Source organism: Epinephelus lanceolatus, chromosome 22 (genome assembly GCF_041903045.1).
Source record: "Epinephelus lanceolatus isolate andai-2023 chromosome 22, ASM4190304v1, whole genome shotgun sequence".
Taxonomy (NCBI): Eukaryota; Metazoa; Chordata; class Actinopteri; order Perciformes; family Serranidae; genus Epinephelus; species Epinephelus lanceolatus.
This window is the reverse complement of record NC_135755.1, coordinates 36,685,035-36,712,743: the sequence shown is the minus strand read 5'-3', so window position 1 is coordinate 36,712,743 and position 27,709 is coordinate 36,685,035. Positions and strand designations below refer to the sequence as shown.

Below are 27,709 nucleotides of genomic sequence, written 5' to 3'. Positions count from 1 at the left end.
TCTGATATGAAGCTCTGAATCATAAACACATGCAGCAGACTGACAGTGAGGAGAATGAACTTAAGAAAGGAAATGACAGGGAGCATGGTGAGGAAGAGACCGGTTTCCTTTGGTCGCAGTGAGGCTGGAGATGGTGAGCGAGCACCACTCATGCTGTAAATCCTGTTATGTCAGAGATTAGCAGCGTGCCATGCAGGGGATGGAGAGGATGCTGTGGAGAAGGGAGAGAAGTCAACGTTCACCCAGTGACCATGAGGATTACAGCCCCTGTAAAAGCACATCCCATTGGTCTGAGTAGGATTAGAGACTTGTAAACTGAGGCTTTATTGGAGATGGGGTGATCACATCTGGTTGGAACCAAGGTGGGATTACAAGGGAGCAGAAGCTTGTCCCATTGGTGCTTGGGATTACGCTTGTTGCTTATTGGAGAACCAAATATGGCATTCACATAGCAGCATTTTGATTGGTCTGTTGCTAGAATCCAGTTTAGGAATTACCAAGTCATTTGACCATTTTGTACTTGGTGCAGATTATGCACTAATATGAACATGTAATTCCAGTTACAGTTACAGTTTACTGACTATGATAATCTTATTGTAGTTTAGAAATAGTCTACGCTATATTTTACAGTGGAGAACTCTGCAGCAGGTGCTACACCTGTTTTAACAGACACAGTTTCAAACAGAAGAAAATAAAAGCAGTGAAGGGAAGTTTAATTATTGAAGTAGCCTCTGTTCCAACCCTCCAACCCCACTTAAACACACACTCTTTCCCCCCCTTCCTACCCTCCCTTCTCTTTCTCTTTCTTTCTGTTTGCACCCACCATTTGCACAGCTCCCTCTGGTAGATACATTGCAGCACTACAGACTTTAATGAACTGACCCGGTCTATGACATACTGTACAACCCTGATTCCAAAAAAGTTGGGACACCATGGAAAATATAAATAAAAAGAGAATGCAATGATTTGCAATTCCCTTTGAACCTATATGCAGTTGAATTCAGTCCAAAGACAAGATATTTATTGTTTAACAAGGTAATAAATTGCAATGTACTGCAATATATTTATTCACAATACTCAGCATAGTGCAACATATTTGAAATCACAATAATATCCTATCATTGTCATCTCCTGTCGCCTCCCAGTGGATAATGCGTTATTACAACTAATAAGCCGGCGGCACTTCCATGTACACAGAGTAACACTCACCACACACCATGTACACAGAGTAACACTTGCCAGTCGCCACACACTGTACACAGAGTAACACTTGCCTTTGTGGTAGGATCCACTTCTGAACCGTGTCTCGGCCACTTCTCCCCCTGTTGCTTTCTCTTTCTACCTGAGCTCTATCTCTTGCTATGACACTCTCCGCTCTTCCTCCCCCTCCCTTCTTGTTGTGAGGAAGCATTTCCTGTGTGCCAGCGCAGGAATGTCGCCGGTCGACACGCATACTAAAAATGATATATATTGAAAAATACCGCGAAATGTTACAGGAGCCGATCGGCTTAATCAGCATTGTGTCATCTCCTCTAGTAGTGGCTTGGGTGAAACGGACATTTACGGACCTGTAGAAGTTACGCACTATAGCTTTAAGTATTGTGATAATATCATATTCCCACCTCTAGTATTTACATCCCTCCATGTTAGTTCCATTAACAAGGGAGAGACTTAAGAGATATTTAAAAATGGCCTGGTTATGAGTAGGTCTAATGACTGTAACATGCATTTTGTGTTTTATCAGATCTTCATGAGCATCATTATAACACAAATCCCGTGCAGTATCAAGATATCATTTGAAGGCAGTATTGTCCACTATATTGTAGTGCATGTAGTGCACACCTGAGCTCCATCTTACACCTTACCTAAGTCTACATAGGAAAAACGTCTTAAATATGGCGGTGTCAAGTCCACTTCTGATTTACAATGCTGAGTAATACAGTTCTATACAAACATGAGCTGTTTATTAAATATTCAACAGCCTTTTGGGTTACTTAGTCCCCATTAATTCAGCATCCTCAAAGACTCTTCATATGAATAGCTAATCAGCTGAATTGGAGATGACCGCAGTGATGCTTCTTAAATGTCTGAGCTGCTGACAAGTTTGTACTCCATTGCATCTTGTTTTTGGTGTTATTATAGAGTCTAAGTGATGTTTGAAAAATACATCTGCTGCATTATTTTGTTAATAAATACTTCTAAAAAACTTTTCACTGAGAGGTGGCACTGTAACCTTAATATTTTCAAGGGTTATATCAAATGTGATAATGTAGTGAAAAGCTTTAATACTAAAGTAACATCAAAGTCCCATTGAAAACCACTTGAGATTTAGTTTCAAACATGCAGGGACATGTGAGTTCCTTGCTAATTTAGTACACACACAACTGATTCGGAATGGGAATGATTTGAGGTGTTCCTGAGAGGTCCCACCTTGAGAACTACCTACTGTAGCTCTGAGCTACAGTCTCAGAGAAATGCAAGCACGGTCAATGTTACATAATATGCCTTATTAACAACCATAGCTGGATGGACAGGAAGCAGAAAGCATACAAGCTTTAAAAGACAGGGAATTGGCTTATATTGCAGCCGTGCCATACAGGTTTGACTTGCTAACACATGCTGTATTAGTAGTAATGCTGAAGACATGCTGGAGTTTTCCTTGAATTTGTCCCTTTGCTACAGTAATGATTTATGACTGTTAGTTTAACTGCACATTTGTTACCAGGTATACAGTGGAGGCAGATGTGGATGCTGTTTGCTATGTGTGGTCTCTTTAAAGAATTCTGAAGAATTTGGGATGGATCATGTGAAAGACATGTGGTCTTTTTGTCTCCACAGATCACCAGAAGTTGGAGCGAGAGGCCAGGATCTGCCGCCTGCTCAAGCATCCCAACATTGGTAACTATTTCCATTACATGACTGTATCTCTTTCTGTCCTGCATCTCATGATGTCACAAGGAGAGTTCTGTTTAATATTCATTTGTGTGTTTCAACACATACAAAGATCAGCCCTGAAGATGGTTTCATGTGTATAGAACAACCATTAAATATGGTGTGCACTGGATTCACATATTCCTCAAGGTGCTTTCAACAACATACCATATTCCCAAGCAAGTCAGTGGGGGTTTTCCTCAATCCATTTCTTCTTTTACACAATGGCCCATTGATCATCAACCATATCAAGAACACATTCTGTTTACATGTGCGCACACACACACACACACACACACACACACACACACACACACACTGCAATGTCATACCAACTCACTTTTATATCCCAAAATCACAAATACCACAAATTTGCAGTCAAAGGGCTTAATAATCACTTCATATTCAGATCTGTGTGAAACAAGTGTGGCCCCGTCATTAATTTGAATGAGGCCAGCCTGGTTATACAGTAGGATTGTGAATACAAAGCCAGCCTGGAATGTGCCGTCATCTAGCATGTTACTATTTTGGCCAATCAAATACATACAAGCCCACATTTCTGGTTGATCACTTTGGTAATGTGATTCCCATATTTCTAGTGTGGAGATTGCTGTGACGAAAAATACAGCAATTGCTTCCATGAGAACTTGTGCAGCTATAGAGATATAAAATCCTGTCTCAGAGTATTTTAACAAGTGTGTGCGGCTGTTCAGGAGAGTGCGCAGTGTATTTTTGGAGAAATGGCCCTTGGGAGCAATGGGCATTTGTTTTTGGGATAACAGACAGTTGTACAAATGGGTTTTTGGTCCACTAGCTCTAATAGCAGCTCTTGCTGGTAGTTCTGTGGAAATAGAGGTGCGGATTAGGGAGGAGTCAGGAGTGGTGGGGCCGCAATGTGGAAGGTTTCACTCAAGTACAGTTCATCCAAACCTTAGGATGTCCAGGGCTACATTCCAAACTCTCTGTCGGCATCTCACGAAGACGCTGTCAAGGCATGTAGTCCAGCTGTTCCTGTCAGAAAGGGTCTGGCAGTTGGGCTACAGTAGCCTCCTGCAGTTTGAACGGACTGCTCTGACACTGTATGGTAGGTTATTTGCGTCTGTTTAGTATGATGAAAAAAATCATGGATTATGGGAAAAACATATGAATTCTGGTATTAGCGTTCTCACAGGGGTCACATGGCGAGTGATCAGATATATATCACATTTTTTAACATCTTTGAAAGCAGCTCATGCAGTATCTTAAGAATATCTTGAGGGAATTTCTTAAAATTAGGCACAAACATTCACTTGAACTCAGCGGTGAACTGATTTATATTTTGGTGGTCATAGGTCAGAGGCCAAGTGACCTCATATGTCTCATTCTTGTGAATGTGATATCTCAAGAATACCTTGAGGGTATTTCTTCAAATCTGGCACAAACATCCCCTCAGACTGAAGGTTAAACTACTTAGAAGTTGGTGGTCAAAGGTCAAGGTCACTGTGACCTTGAATTTCTTTAAATTTGACCCAAATGTCCACTTGGACTGAAAAATACACTGATTAGAATTGTGTGGTGGAAGGTCAAAGGTCAAGGTCAGTGTGACCTCACAAAATATGTTTTTGGCCACAACTCAAGAATTCATATGCTAATTTTGACAAAACTTCACACAAATGTCTAATAGGATAAAATATTGAAGTGATGACAAAAGGTCAAAGGTCACCTTTACTGTGACATCATAATGTTCTGCATAAAACAATTTTCAGGCACTCATTCAATGTAATATCTTAGGAACAGAAAGGGAAATATTTGGTCAGATACTTAATTGGTGACGCTAATTTTAGGTGTCCATCTGGAAACTGTGTTGATTGTATAGATCTTCGGTGCTGTCTGGGGTAAGATTTGTTATGCATCCATACTGTCACAGACATGGATGTAAACTGTGCATGGAAGCATACAACAGTGGGGCTGTAACTTTGCCATTCACGCCCATATCCATTCATCCAATAATAGTATGCCAACAACCCCGCAAAGATATACAAAAACCACCCATAACGCTATTACAACATACTGAGGAGAATCAGAGACCAACACTGACAGACAGACAGCTCTTAGCTGCCATAGAAATACGTGTGTTAAATCCACCTGTAAATCGCCTCACGGTAAGAGCAATCATCTTTAGCGTTCACAAGCTTTCAGTTGCCTGTTACCCTGCGTTAAACATCTGACTTAGTAAATCCACAGAGTAACGAGCTCCAAGACTGCTTTATCACCCCAGACTGACCCAGACTCTGCTGACGGGAGGTACAGTGTCTGAATAATTATTTCTTAATGTATTTCTCTGTATGTTATACACATTAGACTGTACTATTGTCTTCCTGGTTGTCTGTAGGGTGGGATCTGTGGTAAAACCCAGAGTGGATTTTCTTTCAATGATGGTCGCTACGTGCATGGAATGGAATGGATTGAATTGAATGGGCTGGATTATACAAAATGGACTGACACCTAACTTAATGAACTGTGAAATATATGAAAGAAAACTGAAAGTTGTGCTGTGAATGTTTAATTGTGGGTTATGTTTTGAGTTGCTCATTCAAAACAGAAGTGTTTTGTGTGGGTTTCTATTTGTGTTTGAGTGAAGAAAAGGTTTATTATTATTTGTCAGATGTGACTCTGACTGGCACCCCTCTAATACCAGCCCGTTACAACATATGTTTTATTTTGTGGGCCAGGGTGCAGTCTGAACAGATGAGTTTTCAGTCTGAAGATGTGTAGAGTTTTCTCATGGGAGCCTACCACACTGAGAGTTGTTCCTGGTCTCCCGATGGGGGTGCCGTCGGGAGACTGCTCTGACGTGGGTGGCTGTAGGGCACTGCACCTCGGTGTGGAGCCTCATGTCTGCCCGGGTCGGGGAGGTCTCTATGGCGGCGCTCCCTGTGGCCGTGGACCGTGGGCCCTCTCGGTGTGGATGGCCCCCAGAGGTGGCTTTTTCCTTGCCTCGGGTCTCGGTGCTCGGCCATGTCTCTTTAGTGATTGCTAGTGTGTGTGTGTGTGTGTGTGTGTGCGTATATGTATATTTACCTATCTCTATGTGGGGTGGGAGGGTTGGGTTTTCTCTTTTCTTTTTGTTTTCTGTTTTGGATCTTTGTTGTTTTTAACCTCTGTGAGGCACTTTGTGTTATTGTTGTATGAAAAGTGCCATATAAATAAAGTTGATTTGATTTGATTTAGAGTTTCTGCTCTCCTGATGTCAAATGGCGGTTAGTTTCACTGTTAGTTGTTGAGCCAGCACAGCGAACAGTTGTGACTCTGTAGAGCAGAAGCAGGGCCCTGTTCTTAGTGAGGGAGTGGCAAGCCTTCCAAACTCATTGAAATGAAGACATTGGGGCATCCAGCAAGCGGTGTTGACAAGGCATCCTGCAGCTGTAGATCCTCAGTTCAGATGATGAAAACCTTTAACAGGGGGAAATAAAAGGGGAAAACCTAATTTCATTCGCAAGAGACATACTCCAACCTTAACCCTAACCACTGATGTTTTAGACATACATTCCTAACCCCAGATTTTGTTTCCAAATGGGAGGGGAATCCCCACAACGCATCAACAGATTTATGTCCCCACAACCGGATTAATACAAGAAAAGAAGTTAGAAAGCATAGAGATTCTCAAGTGTATGTCCAAACAAATAAGTTCTGCTTAAAGCCATATTCTTCAGTAGTCAAATTACTCTATGCTCTGCCTTGTGCAATGGCTCTGTCTAGTAATGGAGTTCATCCACATGACTACCTCCTCCCTTCCGCAACAAACACACACACACACACACACACACACACACACACCCTTCTCCCCCTCCCCTCCCTTCTTGCTCTGGGAGCTACGAAGGCCAACAAACTGTAATTACCACCTCAGCACTGCCTTTGCCACATAGTGAAAACTAGCACTTACTTGTTGTTTAGTCCCTTTTGTTTCCTTTTGGTGAAAATAAGCAATGAGGGGATGGGGTAGGGGGTGACAGACGAATGGAAGATAGGTGGGATATTTGGGGTGCTCGTCTATTGACCTAGTGTCAGATATGGACTCATTGACATGTCACAGACAATAGTTTATGTAAGAGAGGGTTATTTACCAGAGGTCTGGGTTGCCATGTCTGTAATCGAGGATTTATTTCAGTACAACATTGTAATTCCAGTTTTGACAGCAGCTTTAAGAAGTGTTTAGTTAACAGCTACCATATTAGCTCTGTTTTGCCAGTACTTATACTTAGTGTAATAAAAGTTTGTGATAAAGGTATGTTTAACTTTAGATATTTTATTGTTGAACAATACATTTAATTGTTAGAGATTAAATCCGCTTTTACGTCTGGAGCCTCCTTAAGAAATCTGATTCTGTTTGATTTGGCGGCGGGAACCTCTTGCGACCGTCGACCCCAGCCGGATTTGATCCCTGGACCTTCCTCATGAACGACGAGTGCTCTAACCACTACACAAGGGAGTATGTATGTATGTATGTATGTATGTATGTATGCGATTAATTTAGATTAATTAATCAAGGAGCATGTAATTAATTTGACTTTTTTTTTAAATTGCTTGAAAGGCCTACTTTTAGCTTTGAATATCAACATTTTAATTCACAGCGAAGACTGAAAAAACATTTCCCTTTTCAAGGAAAAGTAATCTTGATTCTTTGTGTATTGCCTTATAAGCATGGACAGCGCAGTTTACTGCTTTCTCTTTTGTTAAAAGTGAATTTAGCTCACCCAGCAGTAGATCTCTCTCTCTCTCTCCCAAACAAATAAAAATCCACCTAGATCATTAAACAAGATGGTATTTGCAAATAAAAGGCCCATCCAAAATTGAAATCCTGGCACCGTGCCTGCACTCCAATACCAATATATCAGTGAAAACCTGATCATCATTTGTTCATATTTATGGGAAAACAACAATTTTTTTCCTGAGACTGAGGTGTACAGGTCTCCGGCTAAAAGTCATAATCCTCACCAGTTGATGATCTCAAGAAAACCTTGAGGGAATTTCGTCACATTTGGTACAAATTGACCACTTGGACTCAAATGAACTGAAAAGAATTTGGTGGTTGAAGGTCAAAGGTCAAAGTCAGAGTGACATAATACAGGACTTCATATGCTAATTGTGACAAAATTTCTCACAGAAAGGTTAAAATGATGAAGTCATGACATTTTATATCTAAAACATCAGAGGTCACCCTCCCTGTGACATCATAATGTTTTGGAAAAACCCTTCTGTGGCCGTTCAGCGTCATTTGGTGAGATACGAAACTGTGCTAATGGTTTAGACCTTCTGTGCTGCCAGGGGAAAGATGTGTGTGAAGCGTCCATATTTTCATAGACATGGAAGTAAACTGTAAACAGATTCGTGGATGCATACAACTGAGAGTGGCAATTTTAAGTTTTTGTTGTTGTTTTTTAACTTTTTAACTTGAATCTTTGATGCCTGAACCAATATAATTCACAAATAAATCAATGTTAACACTGCAGGGACAGCACACCTACGGTGGCCGAGAGAGGTCACGACACAAGCAAACTCCACAACACCCGCAAATCCACACAACACACGCACATTAAGAAAACACCCCCAAATTCAGAAAACCCATTCATCGATTTCGCAACACATATGCTGCAAATCCTCACAACACAAGCAAATGAGATAACGCAATGCAAATGCTCACAACAGAAGCAAGATGCTATACGCTCGGCAAAAACGAAAACATACGCCAAATTGAAGACGACAAGGGAAATGTTTCCAGGGGGACCGTAATCACTCACGGCCCTGCTTTTGGCTGCTGATGGGTTCATCCCAATATCCCTCCTCGTCTCCTCCATCCTCTATCCTCGATCACTTGACTCGGAAATCGATTGAGACTCGTCATCTGGTAGGACGTCTCAATACGATAAATGCACTTGGAGGAGTCGAGGAGAGCGGAGGCTTTCAGAGGGGAGGGCAGCGAGGATACAGGAGTGCAGATTCACGTTAGTCTTTTACTAGTCTCACTCACCAGACCTTTCTCAAGAAAAGAAAGGTCTGGCTGGGCTGACTCTCACTTTAAGATTGGAGAAAAAAAACGCTCCGGCTGCTTGTATTTCTTTCAACCAATCACAATCGTTCTGGGCGGTGCCACAGCAATGGTGCGCTTGCAAAAATATTGTCGGGGGGAAACAGGTTTTGGTGTAACACGCCCACAAAAATATCACCTACAGGACGTGAACCATGGCAGAAAAATGGCTACATCCCCCCAAGATCAAACACCACAAAAGTTAGTAAAGGACGTGTTGAAAACAGTTGAAAACTACTTCACAACCGGAGTTGGTAGGGCGGGACTTCAGCGGGTGGCTCGTTCCGCCCAATGAGAGGCTGATCTATGCAGCGAACTTCCGCCCACTCAGACTAGTCTTTTACCAACTGATACACCCCCTGATTGGATATCAGTTATTGTTTGGACAGCACAGCGCTGCAGCTGATCAGACTGATCTGATGCATCACAACCTCACTGTTTCCTACAGAGTGAAGACAGATAAGAGATTAAACTCAAATGTATCACTGCCATGTTTTATATTTTATTTGTGTTCTAATTCACCATTGAGTTAAAAATCTGAACAAGAAAAGGAAACAAACGACTTTCTTCATTTATTAGAAAGATATTTCTCTTCACGATCTGTTATTTCCCTCATCAACTTTAATTATGGATACAATCAAATAGTCTGTCTGTCAGAGAGTCTGTCTGTCAGCAAGAAACACTTTTTACATCACTAGTCGGGTTTCCATCCACCTATTTTTATTCGCATTTTCAACAATTGCGAAAAAAACTTGAATGGAAATGCCAGAGATTCGAAAAAAGGCCGAAATATGGCAATGGAAACAGATTTAGCAATTAAACAATGATATAGGCTACCGAATCCTACTTCTACTTCACACACACACCTGTGTGAACTTAGAGAGCGGTAATTACTACAGTGTCAGGTGAGTGTAGGCTATTTCACAACTTAGGCTACCTGAATAGACTGGATGTGTTGAATACCGCTGCATCATGTGCGCTGCCTGGTGTACCAACACAGACATCACGGCATTATGTAGGCTACGCTGACAACGCTGATATGAGTGTGATGAGAGCTCTCGCAATAGCCAAGAAGTTCTCAAGGAATCCATCTTGTCGTAGTCATGGATGTGCCGGTAATTGTTTACATCAGTTGTGAACATGAGACGCTCTCAATAACGTCATCTCACGGTGCCCTCTTTTTCTACGGGTGTTCTTTTGCATTTTTATTTTTCATGAGAAGCGCCACCTTCTGCTCGACCTGTTGACTCCCAGTACTCGCAAAACAATAATGAATGGAAACGTGCATAAATTCACATTTTCTTTTGCACATTTTCACAAAATTTGCTTAAAATTTGCAATACATTTGCATGGAAACCCAGTTATTGACTGTCATTTCCATTCAGTCATACTGAGGCTGATCATTCCTGAGCATTGGGTTGATGAGTTACAGAATTTTCATTTTCCCTGAAACATTTGGCCTAATACATTATTTCCAGTGTTCAAAGGCATCGTGATCATATTCTGGGTTATTGAATAATGAACTCACAATCAGAATATCAATAAATACAGATGCACATAATGAATAAATCATATAAACACACTGGGTCTCATTCATGGAACGTGAGCAGAAGGAATTTGTGTGTAAACTGTTCGCAGACGGAAATTTATGTGCATGTCCGCATTCATCAATATTTTAGAAGGTCCGATCTTTTCGTAGCTACTGACAAAATCTAATACTGCTCCTGACCACTCGTAGTGCTTGTGTAAATTTAGTAAAGCACATAAATATTGCTTTTCACTATTGGAAATTACAATTTTAATTTGTATTGCACTCTGTTATGTACACAATACACAGATGCCTTTGAAACACGTAATCTAAACATGACAAAAATATTAAAAATATAGCACATTTAGTTAAATTAGTTGGCATTTAGCAGGTTTAAGATCTAGATTAGGTTCATGATTGTGAATTATCTATGTAAATCGTCTCAATAGATTACAAGTTCTTTCTACATGTTGAATGATGATAATAAAAATATCCATAAGGACAGCCAGATCACAGCCTCTTCGGCCTCGGTGCCTGGGTTCAGCAGGGGCAGCAGGAGCAGCAGGTGATGGAGCCACGAAGGAGCACGCTCCAGCTAAAAGAATTATTTGAGACAATATGTTTTTTGTTTTTTTTTGGCTTTTTGATCATTTGAATGAATAAATCTGATTTGAAAAATGTTTAATTTACATTGTATAAAACAGAGTTTTAGGCTATTAAGATTAAAAAAATTTGAAGACGATGCCTACAAAACTGCTGTAGGCTATATGTTATCCGTATCATTTGTTAAAATAAATGTTAAATAGCTCTCAGGGCTTGACGCTAACTTTTTTCCCAAGGAGCACATGTGCTCCTAAGTTGAAAAAGTAAGGCGCGCACAAAGAACTTTAGGGGCACAATGTAAATTGATCAAATAATGTGTTTTCCGTAATAAACGTGATGCAAATAGACATTTACAAGCAAAATTATTTAATGAATTTGTATACAAAATGTACAGAAAGGTAAAATCATCAAGTTTTGAAAAAGTATTACAATTTAATTTTGTCTTTAATGTTATATATATTATCTTTGCAATATGATTATCTGATATAATGTTATTACTATCCTAAAACATTCTCCAGGTCCTCTGAAACTCTGCAGGACTTATTTCCACCCTGCCCAGCAGCAGTACCGTGGTGGTCCCTAACTGCGGGGAGAACGGAGCAGCCTTCCCCGGAGGTCCGCCACTTTTCCCGCCGGTCCCTCTTCTCCGCCACACTTAGACTTATTCCCACCCAGCCGACAGTGGGACTTATATTCATTGTGCCGACAGTGGCTTGGAAAACCGCCCATAACCGTGTCACACGGGGAAGAGGGAAGGCGGCTGGAGTTCCTCCAACATTTGCGGTTAGATTATCATATTTTTTTATTGACAAAAATATAGGCTGCTTTGGCTGATTTTTTTTTTTTTATGCGCACAAAATTTACAGTTCGCACACACCTATTTTTAGTCGCAAATATGAGTGAAACACTCGCTCTGTCAAGCGCTGGCTCTACATTCTGACAGCCATCACTGATTTAGAGTTTATCCATTACGCACAAAACATCTCTGGTTTCCCGTTCCCACTTCATTCAAAACCCCACAAATGAATCTTCTGTTTGTTTGGTGACCGCTGTATTTTTTGTATGTGTGCTTATGCGTTTCTTTGCCTCCAGTTTCATATCAAACCAGTTATGCTTCACCTCTGACATGGTTCTTTGTACTACGGAGACAACATTAACAGCATCTGGTATCCTCCCTCCAGGCCTTGCTTTGCCTGTCTCTGTCACATCATCACTACTAACTGAAGAAAATAAAATGTTTTTTCTTAAGTCCACTTCACCCAAAATTATTTTGATCTCTCATTGGCTATTCATGGGCGGGGATTTATGCTAATTGCTGATTACCAGGAGCATGCTGTCACTTTACGATGGATTGGTATTCATGATCATACACACGTGTTTACAATCAAATCTGAGTTTCTCGCGGCGTTCCTGAATCCGGAGTAGGTTTTTAGTAGCGTAGGCTTTTATGTGCAAATCTACACACAGATTTACTAACTTTTCATGAAGGAGACCCAATGTGTGACTCTGAGCAGGACACAATATATATTATGAATATAGTACAGAGGTTGTTGTTCATGTGCAGGTGCTCTTTAGAGAGAAAACACTGCTGCTCTGCTACTGATAACTGTATCTGCATCTTTATCATTATATATGTATATATAACATTATGTGATAACTGTATCTTTATCATTATACAGTACAGGCCAAAAGTTTGGACACACCTTCTCATTCAATGCGTTTTCTTTATTTTCATGACTATTTACATTGTAGATTCTCACTGAAGGCATCAAAACTATGAATGAACACATGTGGAGTTATGTACTTAACAAAAAAAGGTGAAATAACTGAAAACATGTTTTATATTCTAGTTTCTTCAAAATAGCCACCCTTTGCTCTGATTACTGCTTTGCACACTCTTGGCATTCTCTCCATGAGCTTCAAGAGGTAGTCATTTGAAATGGTTTCCACTTCACAGGTGTGCCTTATCAGGGTTAATTAGTGGAATTTCTTGCTTTATCAATGGGGTTGGGACCATCAGTTGTGTTGTGCAGAAGTCAGGTTAATACACAGCCGACAGCCCTATTGGACAACTGTTAAAATTCATATTATGGCAAGAACCAATCAGCTAACTAAAGAAAAACGAGTGGCCATCATTACTTTAAGAAATGAAGGTCAGTCAGTCTGGAAAATTGCAAAAACTTTAAATGTGTCCCCAAGTGGAGTCGCAAAAACCATCAAGCGCTACAACGAAACTGGCACACATGAGGACCGACCCAGGAAAGGAAGACCAAGAGTCACCTCTGCTTCTGAGGATAAGTTCATCCGAGTTACCAGCCTCAGAAATGGCAAGTTAACAGCAGCTCAGATCAGAGACCAGATGAATGCCACACAGAGTTCTAGCAGCAGACCCATCTCTAGAACAACTGTTAAGAGGAGACTGCGCCAATCAGGCCTTCATGGTCAAATAGCTGCTAGGAAACCACTGCTAAGGAGAGGCAACAAGCAGAAGAGATTTGTTTGGGCCAAGAAACACAAGGAATGGACATTAGACCAGTGGAAATCTGTGCTTTGGTCTGATGAGTCCAAATTTGAGATCTTTGGTTCCAACTGCCGTGTCTTTGTGAGACGCAGAAAAGGTGAACGGATGGATTCCACATGCCTGGTTCCCACTGTGAAGCATGGAGGAGGAGGTGTGATGGTGTGGGGGTGTTTTGCTGGTGACACTGTTGGGGATTTATTCAAAATTGAAGGCACACTGAGCCAGCATGGCTACCACAGCATCCTGCAGCGACATGCCATCCCATCCGGTTTGCGTTTAGTTGGACGATCATTTATTTTTCAACAGGACAATGACCCCAAACACACCTCCAGGCTGTGTAAGGGCTATTTGACCAAGAAGGAGAGTGATGGAGTGCTGCGGCAGATGACCTGGCCTCCACAGTCACCGGACCTGAACCCAATCGAGATGGTTTGGGGTGAGCTGGACCGCAGAGTGAAGGCAAAGGGGCCAACAAGTGCTAAACACCTCTGGGAACTCCTTCAAGACTGTTGGAAAACCATTTCAGGTGACTACCTCTTGAAGCTCATGGAGAGAATGCCAAGAGTGTGCAAAGCAGTAATCAGAGCAAAGGGTGGCTATTTTGAAGAAGCTAGAATATAAAACATGTTTTCAGTTATTTCACCTTTTTTTGTTAAGTACATAACTCCACATGTGTTCATTCATAGTTTTGATGCCTTCAGTGAGAATCTACAATGTAAATAGTCATGAAAATAAAGAAAACGCATTGAATGAGAAGATGTGTCCAAACTTTTGGCCTGTACTGTATATGTATGTATAACATTGTGTGTGCAGACACAAACTCCATTAAAACTTTCTATAGCTGTTAATAAAGCCTCCTGACAACAACACTGCTGCTAACATTAGAAACGGAGGTGGAAAAGACGTCTCATTTCTCGAAATATACATCTCCTCGTTTCTTCTGTCTTCGCGTCTCATCCTCGTATCTCACCCCTGTGTCCTATGAGGGCGGTGCTAAGACGCGAGGAAAAGACGCTTGAAGAAAAACGTGGATGCGAGATTTGGTATTCGGATGAACACGAAAACAACTTAGATGCTCGGACCGCACTTGAGGAAAGTCTGGAAAAATCAACAACCAGTAAGTTCATCACTGATAATGGTCCCCCTGGAAACTTTTCTGTTGTCATCTTCAATTTGGCGTGTGTTTTCGTTTTTGCGGAGCGTTCAGCTTCTTGCCTGTGTTGTGAGCATTTGCATCGCGTTATCTCATTTGCTTGTGAGGATTTGCAGCGTTTTTTTATTTGCTTGAGTTGTGAGGATTTGCAGCGTATGTGCTGCTAAATTGATGTGTTTTCTGAATTTGGGGGTGTTTTCTCAATGTGCGTGTGTTCTGTGGATTTGCGGATGTTGTGGAATTTGCACCTTTTGTGACTAGGGATGTCACGATACCAAAAATTCAGTAGTTGGTGCCGATACCAGTAAAATTACACGATTCTTGATACCAAAGTTGATACCACGATTTTAAAAAAATCCTAAAATCCCATGTACTTAAACAAGAAATACCTCATTAAAATATTTGCATATAAAATAACATCTCTATCAACAGATTGATATTCAAACGCACCCCAACTGCTGTGTTTCGGAAGTAGATGCGCATGCGCAGTCACGTACTGCTGAGAGTGAAATCTCTGATCGTTCACACGCAGCTTGTTCAAGCTGTTCTCTGTGTTGTTGAAATTAAACAAAATAACATGGAACATATCTGCTTATTATGCTACTGATTTTAATTGGAATATTTTTGATGAACTGAATGACATTTAACGTGTTGCATGTTTTGAAGGCTGGGCTCATAGGAGACCACCGGACTCTCTCCCAGGGGAGGGGCTAGGGGAGAGAGGGAGATGTCCGGAGTCTGGACAAAGCTCGGCACGGACAATTCAGAAGCAATTTGGAAGGAGTTAAAAGCAATTAATAAACAGAGAAACTGGTGTTTAAAACTGCATATATTGCTAGTAGATCTATTTTCTTGCCTAAAGTGCGGCCGTGACTGGTTCTGAATGTGGGCTTTAGCAGGCAGCCACTCTTTCCTCTTCCTCGTCAACCCCTCGCTCTGAATGTAGGCATGGACTGTAATGCTATATGGCGTATACTGCCACCATCAGTTCTGGAAGAGTCGTAGCACTGATTCTTACGCTGATATTGGTTCTTCCAGTTTTAAAAAAAAATGAGTATTTTCATCATGGATTTGGAAGGTATTGCGAGTATCGGTTCTCATGACATCACTAGTTGTGACCTATCTTGGCCACCGTACACACCTGTTTGTCCTGCTGTTTGTCTCTGTTACGTAGCTGTCCATTAGTCACTCACCGTACAGTGGGAAATGGCAATGAAAGCTCTGTGCTGAAAGTTCATTGTACTTCAAAATAAGGTGTGTTTTTTTTGTTTTGTTTTTTACAGTGCAGTTTATTCAGAATGGATCCATGACCCACTTTGGGACTGTGACCCACCAGGGAACCAATCGTAATGTTGAATTTCAATATTTGTAGAATCCCAGTACCTGAAAATTGCAATACATATCTAATGAACACCTTATTATTGTGATAGTATGCTCTTCTAGAGGCTAAAGAAAACACACCATTATTTAAACTCCAGTTATAGACCATTTCGGTGTTGGTAAACAGTGAGGTGGGCGGGGCCTCACTGGTGGCAGAAACTGTGACAGTTCCACTGTCAACAGTACAGGCAGGAGGGCAAAAATCAAGAATCATAAGGAATATGGAAGATGCATACGCCTCGGATTATTTTAAGGGTTTGTCAATGGAAGACAGGTTAGCTTACTGTAATAAGCTAACAATTAGCAACGGAGTGAGGTTTCCTGACCTGTACTTTCTGTCGGGTCCCAATGAAATGGCCGAAGCTACAGTGGCCGGACATTTTTTTATATCTTGTGGAGAAACCCAGCGTTTATACACATAAAAACTCAAGGCATATTAATCCCTTGATGCTTATCATAATTTTGTACTTTGCGGTCATGTCCAGGATATTGAATACCGAGATTTATCTGATGGTTTTTGTGCGCTACGTAGCGACAAGGACACAAAACCCAAAACAGTGATGTGCAAAACGTGGGCGATTCTGAACAAGTTGACCAACTATATACTGACAGCAGTTGTATGGCTGGGTAAGTGTTGTTTAATGTAACCTCGCTAGTCAGACCTCAGACATGGGCAACATACGACCTCGGAACCAGGGACGTGCACGCAACGGCCTCAAAGGAAATCAAAATGACCCCCAAAACATCAATAAAATGTGGCATTGTGTTAACAGAAAACAGAACAATCATAACCTGCCTACCTTCCTGGCGCTGTGTGAACGGCAGCCTGTTGCAGCAGCTCCTATTTTGTGTATTTTAAATTGCTGCTGTGACATTGAAATTTCCCCCCGAGGGATTAATTAAACTGTCTATGAGCAATTTAGTTTGTTTACATGCTAGCGTTACACGCTAATGTTGCTAACTTTAGTCAATGGTATAGCCTACTGGGGATGCCTGTTTTGTGAGTGCTGCTGTTACTAATTTATTGTTATTGACTACATCTTTGTGTGTGATAAACAGCTGAGAAAATCTTACCTGATATGAAATCGGCACTGCAGAGTCGAGAATTACGGATGGTTTCATCATTCCAGTCCATTTGTTTAATAGCTTGTAACCATAAACGTCTCCTATTCGCCTCAAAGGGCGTCTTCAGTGACGGAATACGGTAAAAATTAAGTTTGCAGTTTTTACCATTTCTTTTCTGACACCCAACAGCACAACAAAACATTTCCTCTTCTTTTATCTTTATTTTCCCCGTGAGCTCTCCGTTTTCCTCCGTTGATGTACAAGGTATTTCCGGTGTTTTTCTGCCACCAGGTAACTGCGGTGACGTAAGCGTGATGTCGACTCCAAAGTGGTCTATACAGGGGGAGGGGTTTAGCAAACATTGTGAATATTACAATGTTCTTATCACCAATATAATCAATGGCCCAAGCTAAAAAGAAAAAAAAAATAGATTTTCTTTAAAACTTGATGTAATAGAACAATAATACAAACAACATTGTTTAGGATTTGTGTGTTAACAGTGTATGTTATAAGAGGATCTCAGAGTGAATACTGATTGATTCCAGCATTGAATCCATCACTGGAGATTCTTATTACTCACCAGCTGAGACCGACCTGTCTCATCAGATAGCGATTGTCTGGTAGCTGGTAGCACTGGTCTCATTACTATTCCATTCACACAGCATCCAGTGCTGGGAAAGCCCTCATTTCTCTAAGGTCCTTGTGGTGGTAGATCTCTCAGATGTCAGTCAGCAGACGAGCTAACAGAGATGTCAGGGAATCTTTTTTAATCTTTTTATTCATCTTGTCATGCTCAGGTCTGTTTGTCTCTAACTTTTCTTGAGCTCTGAAATTGGAATGAGCTTTCCCCAGAAGCACCCTACTTCACATTCACACAGTCTCACACATTCACATGAAAAGCAGTCTCTCACTGTCGGCTGAATTACCAATGGAGTCTTTTTTTTATTCAAGGAAAATGCAGATGATGTATTCCATGCTGACGTGATAAGAAGCCAAACACAAATCAGGCATTGTGTGTGTTATTGAATCATAGAGCCAAAATCAATGGCAGTCGAGCTTTCTGTTGTGCCTGTTAAAGTTACATTGTGGTGACTCTGACTTGTGGTAATTGATCATATTTACTAACCTGACTTGTCTAGGGCTGTGTTTCAAAAGCATTTTATTAAAGATTAAACCAGTATCAAATCCAGGCATCAAATCTAAATCCTTTCAAATCCCTCATCAAATCCATTTAGGTTTAGCAGTCAGCATGTCTTAGTAACCACAGGTAGAAATCACTACAGCTCAGAGATGAGTGCCAGTCAAATTAATGTTGGCAATCTGCAGCTGAAACCTTCAAATGAGGTGTGTAGCAGATTTGACATGCTGATTAAATTAATCTGACACACTGAAAATAACAGGTATAGCCTACTTATTTGTTCTTACTACTACTTACTTGTTCATCTTGTTTTTCACAAGGTACCTACTCCAAATACGGGAGATCCTGATTCAAAATTATATATTTGATAAACTCAAATAATTCATATGATTTGCAGAAAAGTGTTACTGGGAGATTCTGGTGTGATTGTTTTAGCTGAGATGACACACCACTCAGTCTGGTTGAGCTGCAAACACAAACAGTTAAAATTTGATTGTTCAGTGTAGTTATAAAGTGTTGTTTCCTTCCCCAACAAACCTTGGTTCAGACACAGACACTGGTTGGCAGACAGCGCTTGATGTGACATCCATAATACATTAACTTGCTAAAGCTGATATCATTTTCATGTTTGTTATGTCCGGTGGTTAAAGCCCAGGTCAAGCCAAAATGTAAAAAAAGAATAATGGACATATCCACTGTGAAGTCACCCATTGGTTTGAGGACTCCTTTATTGAAGCCTCAAACTAACCCTACTAGCTTGGTTAGGACGGTGCATTTACATTCTATGGTTAACTGTGATAATGTGTGTGTTAAGTTTTGCTTGCAAAAACAGGCTTAAAACCATTACAACAATTACAACAAAATGAATGCACCAGAAAAACTGAACATTGACTCCTCACAGGGTCTGTTAGTACAACCAAACCAACCTGGTTTCACTCTTAAGTTGTCAAATACTGGTGCTTTGGCTGTGACTTCCAGCCAACCTTTTACATCGGCATGTTATGCAGCTGGTCGCTGTTATTCTGTAATGGTGCCTGGCAGCAGCAGGGCACAGTATGGCTGGACAACAATGTAAGTTCAGAGGGAGAAAGTCCAAGAAGGGCGGGTGGTAGGGGTGGTAGATGGGTCCAACAACCATCGACTAGAGAGGAAGTACCGACTTTCACCTGGGAGGCCAGTCTTCGCTTACCGTATGATTGTAAAGCCAAACCCAGTTCTTTTTTCCTAAACCCAACCACGTGCGTTTGTTGCCTAAACCCAGCCACATGTGTGCTAAATGTAACCACATGCATTCGTTGTTGAAGGAAAAAAATGTTAATTTGTGGTGTTGTACTGATGTAGTGTGTTTATTTTGAAAAAGACTGTGTGCAAACTGTACATTTTTTGTGAAAACGGAAGTGTATTTTGAAGACAGACAATGCAGTGCTGACGTCATCGGCGTCTGTGTAAGAGACTACACGTTTTGTTACTTGCTCACGCCCCCCATTTTGTATTTATACTGCCAATGCTGAAAAAAGGCTGATTGGGCTTTCCTGCAAATTTGCACAATTCCTATCTAAAAAGGGCTAGAGTGACATTTTAACTAGGGATGCACTGAAATGTAAATTTGTGGCCGAAGCCGAAAAAAAATTAAATGCTTGGCCGAATACCGAGTACCAAATACCGTTGTTTAGTTTTTCATTAGTTTTTGCAGATGAACCCCCTCCAGATTAGTATTGTCATGGTACAAAAATTGGGACCACGGTACGATACCAGTGAAGGTATCACGGTTCTGAGTAGTATCACGATATCACAGCGAAAATGAGGCATTAATACATTACTTATTGACTTATTCATACTTCAAAAACAGCATCAAGAAGTGATTAAAATAGGGGGGATCGAAATAAAATGAATAAATAAAATAAAAATCAACCAGCCACCCTCCTCCCCTGACAAGTAAAGAACAGTCCCTTCATAAGTAAAGAACAGTCCCTAAAGTGCGGTAAGGTTTGTGGACCGTTACCTGCCACAAAGAGAGAAATGTGAATGGCTCGTTTCTCCTCTGACACGTCACATACCTGTGTGCTCCCACGGCTCGGCTGTCCAGGTATTTCTCGGCAGTCATGACATCAAGAAGAGGACATTATTGGAGCCGGACTTCTCTGTCGCCGGTAAGCCTTATCTTGCACCACGAAGCACTATGGCTGCCGTATTTGACAGGAATACATTCCTGTCTGTGTCTGTAACCCCCATTCAACCCACAACCGGCGGGATTCGCCGTTTCGTTTCTGCTGCTGGTTGAAATCTGTACTCACGCAGCGTGCTGAATGATTTATTTTGCTCGCACAAAACTATTTTTTGTCGCAAATGCGAGTGCGGTGACGGACGGAGTAAAATATCGCCACACTGCCGACATTTTACTCCGTCCGTCACTGCACGCTGTTTGATTGCGTTTTCAAAACACGTCGCTATTATTCGGCCTTGCTTTTCACTTATTCCACCGAACACCAAATGTGTGTTTTTCTGCAATATTCGGCCAAATATATTCGGTTACCGGATATTCGGTGCATCCCTAATTTTAACAGTGTCATGCAGTGATCGATAAGCTGAATCTCTAACAGCTTAATATGAAACAAGAATAGAATAACATACTACATGGTTATACGTGGTATTACTGTACATTTCCACCAGAACTGAACCCGTTTATAGAAACCCAACCCCTAGACTGGTCAATGATGTTCATATCCAAAGGTTTTCTTTTCCATGTAGTGCTCACTTGCTGCTATATTTTGCTTGTAGGTTTTAGTCACTAATAAATTGGTTATAAATGTATATAAGAATGTGCCGTGTGCTAGCTACCAATCAAAGCTACCTCTGAGCTAATGCTGCAGTATTCTGGTCCTGATCAGAGGCATCATGATAGTCTTAGTTTCACATCATGTGATTTCTTGTTCATTAGGCAGTGTAGCTAATTGGCTCAGGGAAACCTGTTTCTTCTGGTTCAACAAAATGAAAGACAGCCATGCTCCCTGACATTCACGTGCATTCACAGGACCTGAGCATTAGTGGAGGGTTATGCCATATCTGCCACCAAATTCAAATGTACCCAATGCATGTTAGTGAATTTGCATGTGATAAACATGGTTTGAGGCAAAGTTGCCTTGCGTTAGCTTATGCTTCTTATGGCGAGTTCACTGGATGTGGAGCTATAAGACATTGTAAAACACAAATGATATTCGTCAAACACACTGACCACCGTACCATACCGTGCTACATTTCAAACTGTGTAGGTATTGACATTAAATACACATCAAGTACACACATCTTTTGTAAGTCTGTCTGTCCTGGAAGAGGGATCCCTCCTCAGTTGCTTTTCCTGAAGTTTCTACCATTTTTTTCCCAGTTAAAAGGGTTTTTTTGGGGGTAGTTTTTCCTTTTCCACTGTGAGGGCCCAAGGTCAGAGGGATGTCGTATGCTGTGAAGCCCTGTGAGGCAAATTGTGATTTGTGATATTGGGCTTTACAAATAAAATTACAATTAAATTGAATTGAATTTAATGCATTCTGTTATGTATGAAGTTATTTTAATATTTTAGGCACTCTGCAATGTTGACTAAAAACAAGGTCACAATTATAATACACAAGATAACACAAAGATAAGACAACAGACAACAAATTCATCAAAAATAACTTACATTGTTATATATTGCTGCTGACATCTGAACATAATTACAGTTGAAAAACTTACACTTAGGGCTTGATTTATTTCCAGCCATAAGCCTCGTTTCCACCAAACACTTGTGTAGTACCTTTGTGGCCTATGTCTGGGAAAAGGGCTATATAAATAGATTTTACTTACTTGCTTACTTTGGAACCAAAAGTAACCCTTCAGACATTGTAGCGAGACCCTGGATCGGTTTAGAGTTTCCACTACAAACAGTACTCCTAAATGTGGGTGGGGTTGTTGTCACTCGGTGTTCCTTCCAGCACTCACTGTATTTCCTCGGCGACACAGATGAAAGTCTGCACCTCATCTATTGTCCACAGAATGAGGTTGCGCACTGACATTTTCAGACCAAAACAGAATGGGCAAGAAGGAGAGTCACTTTTGATGGGATATTTAAAAGGCAAGCACAGGGGTTTTGTGTTGGGACAGCACTCCGCAATGCTTTTTTTTTTTTTTCCTCCTAGTGAGGATTACAGTATATGCAGTTCACATAATCCGGTCGAAATTAATACAGTGTTAGGAGTCAGACGAACACCGACACAAACAAAGGAATCATAGTGTTCATGTGTTTCTTTTAATGACAGCAGTCAATACAACAACTGAACAATTATTTGAACTGTACATTAACATAACTAAACATCTGAACATTTCTTCTTCATCATCTTCATTTAAAAAAAGCAGATATTTTTGTCTGCCTTTCAGGTGGCTGACACAACATATTTTTTGACGCATGCTCTCTTTCCGCTGATGGGAGTGTGCTCACCTGTGTGTGCGTGCGCATCGGGGCAGAACTCCGCCGTGGTTCCTTCACTCATAAAATTTACTGACAAACATCACTAGACAACACATCAGGTATTATTGCAGACACATACATACAAAACAATATGTACAGCTGAACCACTACATCATGTACAGAAATATTTTCAGTACTTATGTATTCCACCAAAATATCTTCCATCATACACTTTGGTATGTTCCCTCCTGTGCCTCCTCATAAGATCTACAGTTTAAATTTTATTGCTGCTGTTATAAATGCTTGTCTTCCTCACTAGTTCCCTTCTCTGAACTAAACTATCAGGTGGCAATACAATGAGAAGAAAAAATAGTAATCAATATTTCACACCTTTATTGTATTGATTATCTGTAGAAAATGGGCCTCTAAACATAACTATATTATTGCTGTTTTTTTTACCCTTGCCTGGGCAGTGTATGCTCCAGGATACAGACATTCCTCACGTGATTATCAAAGTTGTAAAAACACAACAAGAACAACAACAAGAACAGGACCATAAAACAAATTCCCCCCAAAGCAAAATAACTATGAAAAACAACAACTTGTACCTCATGGTAGGTTGTCACTTTTGATTTTGATACAAATTATCAGTATATTTTTGAATGATGGCATGAAGCCACATGACCTAGATAATTGACCCATCCCCATCATTAGTATTTCCCATGATAAAAAGTACACTCACTTAATGCCCCTTTCCCCACAGCCTGTCAAATGACTGTATCCCCCAGGATACAGAAACTGTGTAAGACATGCCACAGTATGAACAATGGTTACATAAGCTTCAAAACTAGCCACAACTAAGCCCTGAGCAAGAGGGACCATCTGCTCTTGACCAGTCAACGGACTGCAGTGTTTCTAGCTCCCCCTTTTAGTACCAGATTTGTGTGCTAGATACCCTAACAAAGGGGTGCCCAAAAGTGGGGACAATAAGGAATGGTCCCATTGGTACCATCCACAACTTTACACTGGAAATGGAAAAAATGCATACCAAACTGAACTCAACCGTACAAGATTGTTTCGTGGTAACAGGGCTATTCTGGCCTATTATAAGAGTTGGAGCTAGCCTTTGTAACACAGTAGAGCAGAAATATATATATATATATTTTTCATTTCACTCATTTAGATTAATACATTGAATCAAATATTTGTCTGCTCCAAATGTGGGCTGTAACCTGTAGTCAGCTTTTACTATGACCGTTAAGCCTACATTGATATTTCAGAGGCGTGTGTGACTGTTCACTCATGGACCACCATGCAGTATATTTATATCCACAGCTGGATCTGCAGCCTCTTAGAGAGAATAAAAGTGAATATTGTTAATAATTCATCTTTGTATCAGTATCTAAACTGGCTCTGAGAACATGTATATGGATGCAGAGAGTACAGTTTGACTATCATCCATTTTTAAAGACAAGTACCAATCACTATTTGGACTACTGGCTTACTGTACCAACATCTAGGCGCTTATCCTGCCAAATGCCTGACAGAGTTCTACAGAAAACCTAAAAATACCTGTAATTTATTTATATTCAAGTGGGTAATCAGAAAGTTTAAATGCAACTTTAAGTGCTGAGATATTTTGAGGTGGATGACTTTTATCCTTTCAGACAATCTTTCAACACACAAAAATGTACAGTTTGAGCCTCTACATGTTGTAAAAATATATTTCATACAACACTTAGAGGAACAACTGAATGCTTTGGAAAATACAAGAAGGCAGATCAAGGTCACTGTGATCTTGTCTGTCTCATTCTCATGAACACAATATCTTTTGGCCACTTTGACTCAAGAATGAACTGATTAGAATTTGGTTGTCAAATGTCAAGGTTACTGTGACCTTGCATCTATCTTTTTCTCATAAATGTGATATCTCACAAACAACTTGAGGACATTTCTTCAAATACGGCACAAATATCCGCTTTGAGTCAAGGATGAACTGATTACAATTTAGTGGTCAAAGGTCAAGGTCACCGTGACCTTGTTCATCTTACTTTGTGAATGTGGTATTTCAAGAACACTTTGAGAAAATTTCGTCAAATTTGGTACAAACGTCCACTTCGACTCAAATGTACTGATTTTAATTTGGTGGTCGAAGATCGAAGATCATAACTCAAGAATTCATAAGTTAATTGTGACATTTGGGGGTGGCTGTGGCTCAGAGGTAGAGCGGGTCGTCCACCAATCGAAAGATCAGCGGTTCGATCCCAGGCTGCATTTCGAAGTATCCTTGAGCAAGATACTGAACCCCAAATTGCTCCCGATGGCTGTTGCATCAGTGTGTGAGTGTGTTAAAACTAAGTAGCAGGTGGCACCTTGTATGGTAGCCTCGGCCACCAGTGTATGAATGTGTGTGTGTCAATGGGTGAACGTAACTCATAGTGTAAAAAACGCTTTGAGTGGTCACTAGATGGGGCGGCACGGTGGTGTGGTGGTTAGCACTCTCGCCTCGCAGCAACAGGGTTGCCAGTTCGATCCCGGGTGTGGGAGCCCTTCTGTGCGGAGTTTGCATGTTCTCCCCGTGTCAGTGTGGGTTCTCTCCGGGCACTCCGGCTTTCTCCCACAGTCCATGCAGACTGGGGACTAAATTGTCCATAGGTGTGAATGTGAGTGTGAATGGTTGTTTGTCAGCCCTGCCAGTGACCTGTCCAGGGTGTACCCTGCCTTTCGCCCGATGTCAGCTGGGATAGGCTCCAGCCCCCCCGCGACCCTCAAGAGGATGAAGCGGTTAGAAGATGAATGAATGAATGGTCACTAGATGACTAGAAAGGCGCTATACAAATGCAGGACCATTTACCATTACAATTTTTGTCAAAATGGTTAAAAGGACAAAATGAAGTGATTACATTTTATATCCAAAAGGTCAAAAGTCAAGTTCATTGTGATATCATAACGTAATGTTATTCTAGTTTTTCATCTAGACATCTAGACATTTTCCAAATGCTGAATTATGCCTTTTAAATGGAAAGTTCACCCCAAATCTAAAGTACTTATGTTGTTTCTTTTATCTGTAGTTCTATTTATCAGTCTGGATTGTTTTGATGTGAGTTGCTGAGTGATGGACATGTTGGCTGTAGAGATGTCTGCCCTCTGAGCCAAATTGTGATTTGTGATATTGGGCTTCATAAGTAAAGTTGAATTGAATTGAAATTGAATTCTCTCTAATATAATGTAACTAGATGACAGTTAACTTGTGGTGCTCAGATCTTGGTGTGAGCAGGATCATGTAGGAACTATTGTCTTTCTACCATACTACACCCACCAACCATATCACTGTGCAGGAGGAAGCACTCATCTACTGCTAGCTCACCCAGCACCACTACATAGCTAGCTAGCATTACAGTTCAGCCAAGGATGACACAAAAAATGTGTACATCTCATGCTATGATGAGCACAATTTCTTCTGTGTGGTGATACAGTTGGCAGGTGTATGTTGGTAGAAACTAGGGCTGCAACGATTAGTCGACTAATCAATGACTAATCGACTATTAAAATAATCGGTGACTATTTTAGTAGTTGAGTAATCAGTTTGAGTCATTTTTCATAGAAAAGTACTATAAAAGTACCCCAAAATACTCTTATTGCAGCTTCTCATGTTCAAATATTGGCAGCTTTACAAACTCTCCCATGACGGTGAACTAAAACCCTTTGGCGTGAGTACGAAACAAGACATTAGATGACATAATTTTGGGGTTTGGGAGAGACAGACCAGCATTTTTCAACATTTTAACACATTTTTTGATAAAATGATTAGTTGACTAATTGAAGAAATAATCGACAGATTAGTCAACAATGAAAATAATCGTTAGTTGCAGCCCTAGTAGAAACAATATAGTACCTGCGTGAGACTGCTCACAACAAGGTCTGTGGATTATCTCGAGTAACCTGGTTGTCATTTCTGTAAAAAGACATTGCTGTTGAGTTTTTCAAATGTATTTTTGGTGCTTTGAGCAGCACAGGAGGCAAATTATATATTTTTGAGTTTTGGATGAGCTGTAACTTTAATGTGTGGCTCGTGTACATTTTGCAGTTCTTGAAATTTGTTCCCTTTATTCAGCAATGATAGAATGCTAATGGCTGTCACCATTCATGAATACAGATGAGACATTTTAAAGCAGATGGAAAAGGTGAGATTTTGATACCTTAGTGTTTAAGAACTTCACGTCAGTGACATGTTTGATTATTCACTGTAACTAGTCCATACCTACTGAGTGCACAGTTGCCCACGTATAGTTTCACATGGTGTGTGTTTGGGATACAGGTCATAGGAAATTGCAGATTAAATAGTCAACTGAACCCATTAAGAAGAGCAATGTATTCAGAGTTTTTGTGAATTTGATAGTACGACTGCTTTATTCAAAGTACAGTAGTACCATTGCCAATAGTGGGATAGTTAGTGGGCTAAAAGTGTACATTAATAGTTGAGGTAGCACGTTGAAAGGCAGATAGTTAAAGTGTTTATATGTTGTATTGACTTAAAAGTGGGGCGCACTGGTAGTTCACATGGGAAACATAGATTGACCACGTCAGTGAGTAGAAAAACATGGGACAGACAGAATGACACACTGACAGTTTCCGCAATTATGTACTTTTTAAGCATTTTTCTGTTGTTATAGTGCCACCCAGTTGCCAATTAGAGCTAAATTTTTCCAGTCACCTTGTTCTACGTATCTACCAAGTTTAGTAAAAATCCATATGGCGGTTAGGCCTAGGTAGGAAATTAGCTCTCTAGCACCCCCATTTTGTTTGATCGGGTCAATAATGAAGGGGTCCCCTCAGATTATGTGTGGTCATATGCCTACAAAGTTGCGTGGTAATCGGTGAAACTCTT

At 40.7% G+C, this 27,709-nt stretch overlaps 1 protein-coding gene across 12 annotated transcripts in view; it reads left to right on the top strand.

Annotated features, from left to right (window-relative positions):
- camk2d1 (calcium/calmodulin-dependent protein kinase (CaM kinase) II delta 1) overlaps window positions 1-27,709 on the top strand; it is a 225,957-nt gene that overhangs the window by 94,891 nt on the left and 103,357 nt on the right. For all 12 annotated transcript variants that reach the window (XM_033609759.2, XM_033609763.2, XM_033609755.2 and 9 more), the window contains exon 3: window positions 2,839-2,898. In XM_033609759.2, coding sequence (XP_033465650.1) covers window positions 2,839-2,898 — 60 coding nt within the window. The remainder of the gene's footprint in view (window positions 1-2,838; window positions 2,899-27,709) is intronic.